The sequence below is a fragment of the Heloderma suspectum genome, chromosome 5 (assembly GCF_057233095.1).
Source record: "Heloderma suspectum isolate Gila_16-S chromosome 5, 16-S_ref, whole genome shotgun sequence".
NCBI lineage: Eukaryota > Metazoa > Chordata > Lepidosauria > Squamata > Helodermatidae > Heloderma > Heloderma suspectum.
The window spans coordinates 200,739,365-200,751,484 of record NC_139462.1 but is presented as its reverse complement, the minus strand read 5'-3'; the positions used below and the strand labels follow the sequence as shown (position 1 = coordinate 200,751,484).

The 12,120-nt window shown below is 41.7% G+C and overlaps 1 protein-coding gene across 2 annotated transcripts in view; it reads left to right on the top strand.

Moving 5' to 3' along the window:
- Positions 1-12,120, top strand: part of NEBL (nebulette) — a 273,576-nt gene that overhangs the window by 224,118 nt on the left and 37,338 nt on the right. Inside the window, exons 8-14 of one of the 2 annotated variants that reach the window (XM_084860476.1) lie at positions 1,209-1,316; positions 1,673-1,777; positions 5,134-5,238; positions 5,475-5,582; positions 6,108-6,218; positions 8,443-8,553; positions 8,704-8,814. The exons of the other annotated variant lie outside the window; for it this stretch is intronic. Coding sequence (XP_084716602.1) covers positions 1,209-1,316; positions 1,673-1,777; positions 5,134-5,238; positions 5,475-5,582; positions 6,108-6,218; positions 8,443-8,553; positions 8,704-8,814 — 759 coding nt within the window. The remainder of the gene's footprint in view (positions 1-1,208; positions 1,317-1,672; positions 1,778-5,133; positions 5,239-5,474; positions 5,583-6,107; positions 6,219-8,442; positions 8,554-8,703; positions 8,815-12,120) is intronic. 2 annotated transcript variants of the gene reach the window in all.

Here is a 12,120-nt window from a genome sequence, read left to right as displayed (position 1 = left end):
TTTTGAAAACACATTATTGTTTTCAAACTTGCTTGTGGTGTTTTTACTTCCAAGTTTGAGAGTTACTGCCATCATGTGTTCCTTTTATTTGTCTTTCCCTTTTTCATAGGTTGGAACTAGATCTTTTAGTGGAGGCAGATTTGCCGTTGATAACATCAACCTTGCGCTATGTCCCTCCCCTCCTTCTGCTAATGTCTAGACAGTGATACAAATTCTGTGACATAATGTCACTGTACAGCAATGAAGTGGAGTCCCACATTCCACTTCATTGCTGCCACTTGCAGGGGTGGAGAAGCTCCCAGCATAATGATGCCACATCATGGGTTTCTAGGGACCAAAGCATATATTAGTTTAGCAAACAGCTATATTTCTTGTTCTTTTTACTCTGGTGTAAGCACAGAGTCCCCAATTTGAAACAGGACCCTAGCATGTGGGGGTAGAGGGGCTTTTCAGATCCGGGGCCCTGCATCTGGATTTTATATTGCAAAATAGTGATTTACTAATCCAAATGGGGTACTATGTTGCACTATAAATTTCAAGTGCAAAACCCCCAATATGGCTTGGGACCACAGCAATGGGAAGGTTTAGAGTCCTCCACACTTGGGTCCCAGTTTGCATCAGGCCCTCTGTGCTTATACTAGACTTTAGAGTAAAAAAACCAGAAGCTGCTTACAACATATTTAAAGTAATGTCTGCTTTGCCATAACCAGGGCTGGCATGTTTGGGCACTTGCTGAGGGCTCATACTCCAGCAGGGGTCCATTGGCAAGAACCTGCTGAGGATGCTTCTCCTCTTCACCATTGCAGACTGCTTGTTCACCTGCCTCTCACTCTGGGCCAGACAGCAGTGGTGGTGAGAAGGAGGAGCAGTAGATGCTGTTGCCTACTTGTTCACTGGCTCTCTGCCTGTCAAGCAAGCAATATGAAAAAGAGGATAAAGAGCAATAGCAGCTAATAGCAATGGCAGTGAGAAAGTAGACTCACTGAGGTATTGTGCCCATTGTGGTTGTCTTACCCAAGGGCCCTTAAAAACCTGGAGCTGGCCCTGGCCCTGACCCTAGGTGTTATGGGGAAGGGGCAGAACAATGGACTGTGATTACATAACTGATGGTTTGGGATGAGCTATGAATAGAAATGGTCAGTGATAAGCTGTGCAGAAATCTGCATTTATTCACTGTTATATCCTAAAGCAATATGTTTGTTTCTCAGGCTAAATACAAAGAGCAGTTTATTAAGGATAGGAAGAATTATTGCTTCAATCCTCTTGAAAGTGCTTCTTTCAAGCAAGCTCAACTTGCATCTGACTTGGCAAGTAATGTAAGTAGGGTTGTTTTGACACTTCTGTACAAAATACATGTCTCTTCATATGCTGAATGTGCTGAAGTTGCATGGTGTGCATTTTATTTTCTTGTTAGCATTTGCTTTGCCTTTAATTGGAAAGGTCTATTCTATTTCAAAGGGTTAAACTTGTTCCTAGAATGGAATGCTTTGTGACTGTCTTTTCTCACACTGTAGTGAATGAGTGCCACCTAATGGCCACTGTAAATATCAGGCAAACATGAAAAAGAAGAGCCTGCTTTTCTGCAATGAAAATGAAATCTGTTCTCTCCTTTGGTTCTTTAATCCAATGTGTATTCTTTGGTTGTTTAATCCAATGTGTATTCTTCTTTCAGGTGAAATACAAAAAAGATCTAGAAAACATTCATGAGCCAACATCTGCCTTTCCAAACTTACTACATTTAGAGCATGCTTTGAACGTTAGCAAGATCCATAGTAATGTAAGTTGGCTTTCTTGTAATTATTTCCTTTTGAATAGGATTGTAAAGTGTAAATGTAGCTACAGTTCAGGGTGGCTAATATCTTAAACAGAAGAAGTGGTGCTTCAAGGCACTCCTACGATACCTTCACTTGGGTCTTCTAACATAAAATATCTCCTACCTGCTCCACCTCAGCAGTGCCCATGGAAATCCACCCTGTCAGCCATCATAGTGTACAGCAAAAGTGGGAAGTCTCTCTCTCTCTCTCTCTCTCGTGCTCGCTCTCTCTCTCTCTCTCTCTCATTCTGTAAGCTATTACGGCAAATCAGTTAGTCCATAACTTTAAATACACAGAACATAACATATGTCAAGGACATGCAGGGAGGGGTTTGGGAAGGGGAGGGGGAAAGAGGGAACTAGAGGAAGTGGAGGTTTATTGATACATGTCTTGCATCAGCTGTGTAAGTAGGAGTGGTTTTTCTTCTATTGTAATTTTTTGGGGGGAAATCTGTCAACCAATAAATAAAAACAAAAACTATACTAAATGGAAACCTCCATGCTCATCGAAGGTATACCTGTAAATGATAACAAGGTCATTGTAAGACTTTTTTAACCTTTAAAAACGGGCACCTGAGTGCTTGTTTTCCTCTTCCCTCCCCATGCCTTTCTCCTTTTATGTTGTGTCCTTTTTAATCTGTGAACCTGGAGGAAGGGACTGTCTTGTTTGCTATTGATCTTATGTCAGCTATTCTGGAAACCTTTGTGGCTACAGATCAGGGTAAATGTTCTTAAAATAAGTGACTAGCCCAAGACCCCAAACTGAGTACAGGACAGAGCCCCAAACACCAAATTTCCTCTCCTGCCATAGTATTTGCTTTGAAGGCATGGTGCCATGCTGTGATTGCTCTTCTGCCTGCTCTTAAGGGCCAAACCTAGGCAATGGGTTAAATATGTGATTGCATTTAATGTGTCTAGTTTTGTTCTTTTAAAGAACAGCTTCTGGAGTGCAGGCTCATCAGGACTGAGGTAGTGCAGAATGGGGCTGCTGTGCTACCACCAATTCCTTTGCACAAACAGGATCCATTTCTTGTGCAATGGGGATTTAGCAAGCCCCCAAACAAGCGGAAAGACTTGTTTCTGGATTGGGAGAGGTTGGCGGAGCTCCGTTTCAGTTCAGGGTGCTTCAGATAGTGCTTCAGATAGGAATCAGAAACAAGCAGAAATGCTTGTTTCTGGAAACAGGGCAGGTCAGCAGAACTCGCTTGAGTTCTGCTGACCTTCCCTGTTCCCAGAAACAAGCATTTCTGATTGTTTCTGATTCCTATCTGAATCACTGTTGGTGTTTGGGCACGGTTGGCTACTTCTCTTGGAAATATAGCATATAGGGAGGGGTGGGTTAACTCTTCCCCTCTCTGTGGTTGTGACAAAAAATAACTCCCCTGAAGCTGCTATTTGTCATGGGGAAAAAGTAGCATAATGCAATTGTGGATTTAATGTATCATCTAGTTTTCCCTTAGATTTTCATTTCTGCAGTGACAAAAGGGAAACTGAATTCAGGCGGCCCCACAAAGCAATGCTGCACACATTACTTTTTCATACAATGCATAATTAACATAGCATTCACTGCTGCAAAGCGGAGTGACTGGCAACTAACCTAGATGGTTTTTTAAAAAAAGGATTAGGTGAATTAATGGAGGATGGGTCTTTCAGCAGCTGTTATCTATGACAGCTAAATTGAACTTGCTTGTTCAGGAGTAGTATATCTGTGTGTACCAGAAGCTGTAAACAAATAACAAGGAAGGGTCATAAGCTAAATGTTGTATTTGTGAGCTTCTAGAGGCACATTGCTTATCCACATTTGCCAGTTAATTTCCCCCTCCACTTAAATTGTCTCTTCTGCTCCACACCTCCCCAAAAAGAAATCAATATCCTTCTCGTGACTGGTTCTGTCTCCCTCTATTAACTCATGCAGCCTGATCTCAGAATCAGTTGCCAGGAGGAGCTCTTCCTTCAGGTTTCTGCCATGCCCAATTCTAACACCTCTGTTGTCCTGGCTTCGCCTTTTGGTGAGAAAATGTGTAAAAGTAAAACTGGCAACTACTGTCCAATCAGCAGCCACCCACCCTAATAGCCAGCCTGCTTCTGTCACTTGTGCACTCTGTTGCCATGCTCCCATGTGGTGCTCAGTTCTAGGTGCCCTGCAAGGGCAGACAGAGAGTAAACCTTGCTGATATTTTTCCATCAGTGCTGGTTTCGGTGGAGAGCATCGAAAAGAATCTAAAAACCTAAAATATTATTTTTAAATTATGTGGGTTGCATTCATGTATATTGATCTTCTTAAAGTAGTTCAGGTTGCGCACGTGTGCACTGGCTTTTGTTCTTGTTCTTGGTCCTTTTCCGAAATGGTGAGTATCAGTGTGTTGTAAGCACTGAATAAGAAGCTGCAACTGTACTGTAGTTCCTTCTTCTATGACATCATAGTCTAATCTAATCAATTTGTTGAGAATTTAGTGATCTGATAAAACATCTTTTGATGCTGCAGTTTGATAAACCTGCCTCTGAGAAGTTGGGTGTGCAAAGTGCAAAAGGTCCAAGCATAAGAAAGTATTCTGGTACTTCCAGAAGAGCGTGTCAGTGAATTTCTCAGTAACTGAGGGCTACTTCACACTTCTGTATACACCACTTCATACATGTTACTCAAATATCCATTGCTCAGCGACTTGCAACTAAACTTGTCTGTAGTAGTTGACTTATGAAGGCTCTAAATCAACAGCTGAGATTAAAAGTCCACAACTTGGAAACTAAAGGGGCTGTCACTGCTGTGTTACTTGTGTCTAGCTTTTGGGTTTCCCGTGGGCAGCTGGTTAGCTACTGTGTGAACAGAATGCTGGACTAGGTGTACTCTTGGTCTGATCCAGCATGGCTCTTCTTATGTTCTTATGCTACCAGAAGGGAAAATCAGCAGTGCCCCCCATGTGCATGAGGAAATACTTCATACCTGAAGATGTCTGTGGACCCTCAATTTAGTATTAAATACTCTTTGTCTCAACAAAGCGCAATGCCCTGATACAAAGCCATATATGTGCTACAAGTGAGGTGAGTATCTGCTCTTGGTCATGGATCTGGAGGCATGGAAAGCCCTGCATCCAGCCCTGCTGTGAGGTGATCAGTGTTGTCAAAGCACTATAGTGCTGCATTCATGGTTCAGATCAAATGTTGGAAAACCCACAAGTAGCCCTAAGTGCTGTTTCTATGTGCACTTTGCTCTCACTGGACGAGAGTGATAGCCTTTCTGTTTTTAAAAAATGATTTAACCATTTTACAATCATGCATTTCAATGTAGAAGTGAGTGAGATATATTTTCCTATTTGTTTCAGTACGAGTATAAGAAACTGTTTGAGAAAAGTAAGGGGTTCTATCATTTTGGACTAGATACAGCTGAACAGCTGCACCACAAAGAAAATGCAGTGCTCCAAAGTCAGGTATGCTTGTGATGTTCACAATCCAATAGCTCTGCACACTTGGGGTGTGTATGGATTATGTACAGTATACTGTTCTGTAAGGAGGGGAAATGTTTTACATGCATTCATGTGCACATATTGCAGAAGAGAATGAGAAGTCCCTCTGCATGTGGGTTTTAAAAATACTTAATTGTATATATACACACTATCAATATTTCAATTTACTTGTAGTTTTGATGCATAATTTGTTTTATTAGGTTAAGTACAAAGAGAAGTATGAAAAATCAAAAGGCAAGTCTATGCTGGAATTTGTGGATACACCAACATACCAAGTTTCAAAGGAGGCACAAAGGTTTCAAAGTGAGGTAGTGGAATGCTTTGAAAATTATTACTCCAATGCAATTGCCAGTGCATTGTGCTGCAATGGCATTTGAATAAAGGTTATGGGTAGTTATTTCACTATGACAAAGATTAACTGGTCACAGTCCAAGGAAATACTTCAGCATAAACCTTGGGCTTGTGTTCACTCAGAACTTTGGAGATGGTTTCATTCATCAACAGACCAATTTAATGTTTCACAAACTGCTTTTTCAAGCCCCTACACTTTCAAAAATGTTTTGCGGTGCCGCCTGCTATTTTTCGGGAGACACGAGTTCAAAGCATTCTTGGACATACAGAACAAGCTGAGCAATTCTTTGGATCTCATTGTGCCTCCCATTTGATGTTACAGTAGTTGTTTTAGAGTTGCACTTTGATATTCCCCAGATGTTTAGATTATGTTTTGAGAGCGTTCCGTGAAAATCTTTTAGCTCTGAAGTGTAACACAACTAGGGATGTTGCATGAAATTACATACACTTCATAAAGAACAACACTTTTGTTTGATACACAGAAAATGTATCGAAAAGAATTTGAAGATAAAGTCAAAGGAAAAGCAGCTCTGGATTTAGACAAGACACCCCAGTTCTTGCATGTGAAACATGTTACCAACCTGCTAAAAGAGGTAAAATTCATAAAGTTAGAAGATGGAAGGACTAGCTCTAGTTACTTTTATGTATCTGTTTTGGAGTGTGACATGGACTTCTCCTCCTCCTCCTCCTCTAAATAAAAGGAAGTGTTCATTTATATGTCCTCGATCATCTCGAAAACTGTACATCTGATTGTTATGAAAGTTTTAGGATTTGTTCTCCCTCTATCTGGGATGGTTTTAGGCATACTGAAAATTTCTACTGCCATCTTAAACCAGATCAAAATTTTAAAGATATACTGCTTCAGTACCATTTCATTGATTTCAACCAAACTTCACATCGTGATTCGGCACTGCAGCGAGCAGATTTTAACCGTAAAACATTCATGTTTTTAGACATTTTTTTTTAAAGTCCCAAATATTGACAAAAAAGTTAAAATATGAAAAAAAAGCACAGTTTGAAGCCAGGGAAGGTTAGTAGGGTGAGTTATAGGACTGCCCCTTCCCCTCTGCTGTGGGGCAGTTCTATCTAAGGGGGATGGAGTGGACAGACCTCTCCCTTAGGGCTGTGCCTAGGAGTGCCAGCAGGCATGCCTTCACTCAGGCAGGGCAGGCACAATATATCCATCTGTGATAGCCGTGTAAGTTTGCTTGAAGGCTTCTTTGTATCAACCTAAAGGCAATTTTGTTTCGCTAGTGTGTTATCAGTCATATTCTCCTCCCTTCACATTTTCCTTGTGGCTTGTATGGACCCAGGTGCTTTGGCAAAAGGGTTGTAGAGGAGATCATGTAGATGTTTTTGAGACAATTATCTTGGGATGGTTGCTGTTTGCCCACATATTAAGTCTCAATTCAGATATTATACCATGCCATCATTTGTGCTTACCGTAGTTTAGAATGCAAATCATACTTTGAGCTTCTAAAGGGGTAATCTTGCAAGACAGAAGTCTCTGATCTTGGAGGCTTCCCAGAAATTTATGCCCTGCTGGGCTGCTGCCATCAGGGTGGGAGGAGCAACAGAGGTGATTTTTTTGTCACTCCATCCTCCTTTACAGTTACTTCTGAGGGCAGGTTCAGGAGCTGGGAAACCATTGGAACTGGTGGATCCATGCTCCTCCCCTCCCTGCCCTGCCCACTGGCATGCCCCCATTCCTACCCTTTCCTCCCTTCCCCAAGATTGTGATGCCAACCTCAGGTAAGGGAGATCCCACAGAACTTTCTGCAGTGGCTGGGGGGGAATCCAAGGATCTCATTCTCTGTGGTCTGAATTCTGTCTCCAGCTGTGGAGGAGGGGATCTGCAGCATTCTATGGTACCACAGACTGTAAATGTACAATAGGAAAACCACTGTTTACCTAGCATTCGGTTTCTTAAGCACGTAAGTTCACTCCTGTCTCCGTTGAGCAGCATCCTCTGAAGGTGAATGATGGCTGCAACTATGGTTTTCCCACTGATGCCAAACTATTGTTAGTACCAACTATGGGTTGCAAACCCACTTCAGGCCATGGTTTATGATGATGGTTTCTTGGCCAGTTTCAAACTATAGTTTGGCAATTCAGATATCATACCACATCATAGTTAAGCTCCATTAACTATGGTTTCGTGTGATGTCTGAATTAACTTTGTGCCTAGAAGCTGAAGATATTTGGAGATAAACTGAGATGACACCTCTTGGTCTGTCAATCAAAGAGGAAAGCATATGTAATCTGTTTCCGCTTCTGGATATCATTTAACACAAACTGAGCTACCTCTAGCTTGCCTTTTCTGCCATGTTAGTTTAATATCCGTCTACATGTTCATTTCTATCACAAGTGCTCATTGTGCTGTGTAACTTTGATTTGCAGATAAGTGCCTTTTGTGTCGCATTTAGTGCACCTTTGTGAATAATGACAGCATTAGTAGGACTTGAGTGACAGGGTCATTTGCTTGTCTGTAATCTGTAAAGCTGCCATCCATAGCAGAAGCTCTTACAATAAAGCATCTGTGTAACTGTAGTACTAGTGTATAAGAGGAAGAACGTTTTGGGTTCCCCCCTTCAGGAGCAAGATAAAGATTACTTTACAATCTTTTCACTCTTGGTGCAACATACCTTTTGATTTCTGAATTCTATTTTAACTATGGCAAATGTGCACTATCTAATTCATATTTTATAGGGATTTTCAAAGTATTCCTTGAAATATTTAATAAGAAGTTTTTCTTTTCAAGATCTCGCTCACAATTTAAAGCAGAGAAATTTTTTTTTTTTTTTTTTTAACCTTCAGAAAGAGTATAGAAAAGATTTGGAAGAAGGGATGAAAGGAAGAGGATTGATGGTGTTTGAAGATACACCAGATTTGATTAGAGTGAAAAATGCAGCTCAGATACTAAATGAGGTAGGTTATGTAAGTAAAGGTTATTAATGTCATGGAAAGTGAGCCCTTCACAAAGCACCCAATGAAATATATTCTTATGGTTTATACAGTCAGTGAAAAAGTACATGCTTTGAAACTGTTTCTACCTGGTTCTTTCTTTTTCTTTTACAGAAGGAATACAGAAAAGATCTGGAAAATGAAATAAAGGGGAAAGGAGTTAAGCTTATTTCAGAAACTCCTGATGTTCAAAGAGCAAAGAGAGCATCTGAAATTGTTAGTGAGGTCAGTAAAAAAAACATCTGTAATAATGAAGTGGGTCTGTTCATCTATCATTCAGCTCCATAGCTTCCAGATCAGGAAACCCAGACCCCTGAAACTTGGTATGCATACTACGGGAACCCTAGCAATGGGCATGCACCTTAGGGTTATTTTGTTTGTTAAAAGCATTAATGGATATTAATTTAAATTAATTCTGTTTGCTTGTTATTCCCACCGTGCAAAGCTGGATCCAGGGCGTAGTCCGAGGGACAGAGGTATGTGGCTGCCCCCACTGCTGTGGAGCATCCCGCCTTAGGAATGGAGTGGGCTGACCCCTCTCTCAGAAGGCCATAGGGGTGTACCATGGCAAGTGCTGTGCCTAGTGGGTACAGCTTCATTCAGATGGGGCAGGTACTATGTGTTCAATTCTGACAGCTGCGTAAATTTACTTGAAGGCTTCCCCAACCTGGTGCCCTCCAGATGTGTTGGACTTCACCTTCCATTGGCCCTAGCCAGTCTGCCCAATGGTCAGGAATGCAGGACGTTGTAGTCCAAAACTACCTGGAGGGCACTTGGTTGGGGTCAACTGGAATACAACTACATTGGACATTCTGGCTGGAGAAGATGTGAATTATAGTTAACAAATCTGGAAGGCACCAGATTGAGGATGTCTTCCCTTGGTTTAATAATATATTTTAAAAGGGTGGTAATGGAGAGAGCCCCCTTCATGGATCACTGCCTTGTTGTGGCGAAGGGGCTTGCGTAACTCAGTGAAGCCATAAGCTATGCCGTGCAGGGCCACCCAAGACGGACAGGTCATGGTGGAGAGTTCTGACAAAATGTGGTCCACTGGAGAGGAAATGGCAACCCACTCCAGTATTCTTGCCAAGAAAACCCCATGGAACGTATCACAAGGCTAAAAGATATGACACTGGAAGATGAGCCCCTCAGGTCGGAAGGTGTCCAGTATACTACTGGGGAAGAGCAGAGGGAATTTCCAAGTAGAGCCAGAAAGAGTGAAGTGGCTGGGCCAAACCCGAAAGGACACTCAGCTGTGGATGTGTCTGGTGGTGAAAAGAAAGTCTGATGCTGTAAAGAACAATATTGTTTAGGATCTTGGAATGTAAGATCAGTGAATCAAGGTAAGCTGGAGGTGGTCAAACATGAGATGGCAAGACTGAACATCGACATCTTGGGAATCAGCAAACTAAAATGGACAAGCATGGGAGAATTTAATTCAGGTGACCATTATATCTACTACTGCGGGTAAGAATCCCTTAGAAGAAATGGATTAGCACTCATAGTCAACAAAAGGGTGGGAAAAGCAGTACTGGGGTACAATCTCAAAAATGACAGAATGATCTCAGTACGAATCCAAGGCAAACCATTCAACATGACAGTAATTCAAGTCTATGCCCCAACCACTGATGCCGAAGAAGCTGAGGCTGATCGGTTCTATGAAGACCTACAACACTTTCTAGAACTAACACCAAAAAAAGATGTCCTTTTCATCATAGGGGATTGGAATGCTAAAGTAGGAAGTCAAGAAATAACCAGGATAACAGGCAAACATGGCCTTGGTGTACAAAATGAAGCAGGACAAAGGCTAATAGAGTTTTGCCAAGAAACATGCTGATCATAGCAAACACTCTTTTCCAACAGCACAAGAGGCGACTCTACACATGGACATCACCAGATGGTCAATATCGAAATCAGATTATGTGCTTTGCAGCCAAAGATGGAGAAGCTCTATACAGTCAGTCAAAACAAGACCTGGAGCTGACTGTGGCTCAGATCATGAGCTGCTTCTTGTTGCAAAATTTCGGCTTAAATTGAAGAACGTAGGGAAAACCACTAAACCATTCAGGTATGACCTCAATCATATCCCTTATGAAAATACAGTGGAGGTGAGGAATAGATTTAAGGGATTAGACCTGATAGACAGAGTGCCTGAGGAACTATGGACGGAAGTCCGTAACATAGTTCGGGAGGCAGCAACTCAATCCATCCCAAAGAAAAAGAAATGCAAGAAAGCAAAGTGGCTGTCTGAGGAGGCTTTACAAGTAGCTGAGGAAAGAAGGGAAGCGAAAAACAAGGGAGAAAGGGGAAGATATATCCAACTGAATGCAGATTTCCAGAGAATAGCAAGGAGAGACAAGAAGGCCTTCTTAAATGAACAATGCGAAGAAATCGAAGAAAACAATAGAATGGGAAAGACTAGAGATCTCTTCAAGAAAATCGGGGATTTCAAGGGAACGTTTTGTGCAAAGACGGGCATGATAAAGGACAAAGAAGGCAGGGACCTAACAGAAACAGATGAGATTAAGAAGTGGTGGAAAGAATACACAGAAGAACTATACAGGAAATATCTGAATGTCCCTGATAGCTATGATAGTGCGCTCACTGAAATTGAGCTGGACATCCTAGAGAGTGAAGTCAAGTGGGCCTTAGGAAGCATTAGTAACAACAAAGCTAGCAGAGATGACAGTATTCCAGCTGAGCTATTTAAGATCCTAATAGATGATGCTCTTTAAGTGCTGCACTCAATATGCCAACAAATTTTGAACACAAAACAATGGCCACAAGACTGGAAAAAGTCAGTTTACATTCCAATTCCAAAGAAGGGCAATGCCAAAGAGTGTTCAAACTACTGTACAATTGCGCTCATTTCACATGCCAGCAAGGTTATGCTCCAAATCCTACAAGCTAGTCTTCAGCAGTATGTGAACCAACAACTACCGGAAGTACAAGCTGGGTTTCGAAGAGGCAGAGGAAGTAGAGATCAAATCGCCAACATTCGCTGGCTCATGGAGAAAGCAAGAGAATTCCAGAAAAATATCTATTTCTGCTTCATTGAGTATGCTAAAGCCTTTGATTGTGTGGATCACAACAAACTGTGGCAAATTCTGAAAGAGATGGGAGTACCAGACCACCTTACCTGTCTCCTGAGAAACCTGTACAAGGGTCAAGAAGCAACTGTAAGAACTGGACATGGAACAACCGATTGGTTCAAAATTGGGAAAGGAGTATGACAAGGCTGTATATTGTCGCCCTGCTTATTTAATTTATATGCAGAGTACATTATGAGAAACGCCAGGTTGGATGAATCACAGGTTGGAATTAAGATTGCCGGGAGAATTATCAACAACCTCAGATACGCATACGGTACCACCTTAATGGCAGAAAGCGAAGAGGATCTCAGGAGCCTCTTATTGAGGATGAAAGTGGAGAGTGCAAAAGCTGGTTTGGAAGTCAACATTAAAAAAACGAAGATCATGGCATTTGGCCCCATCACTTCCTGGCATATAGAAGGGGAAGAAATGGAAGCAG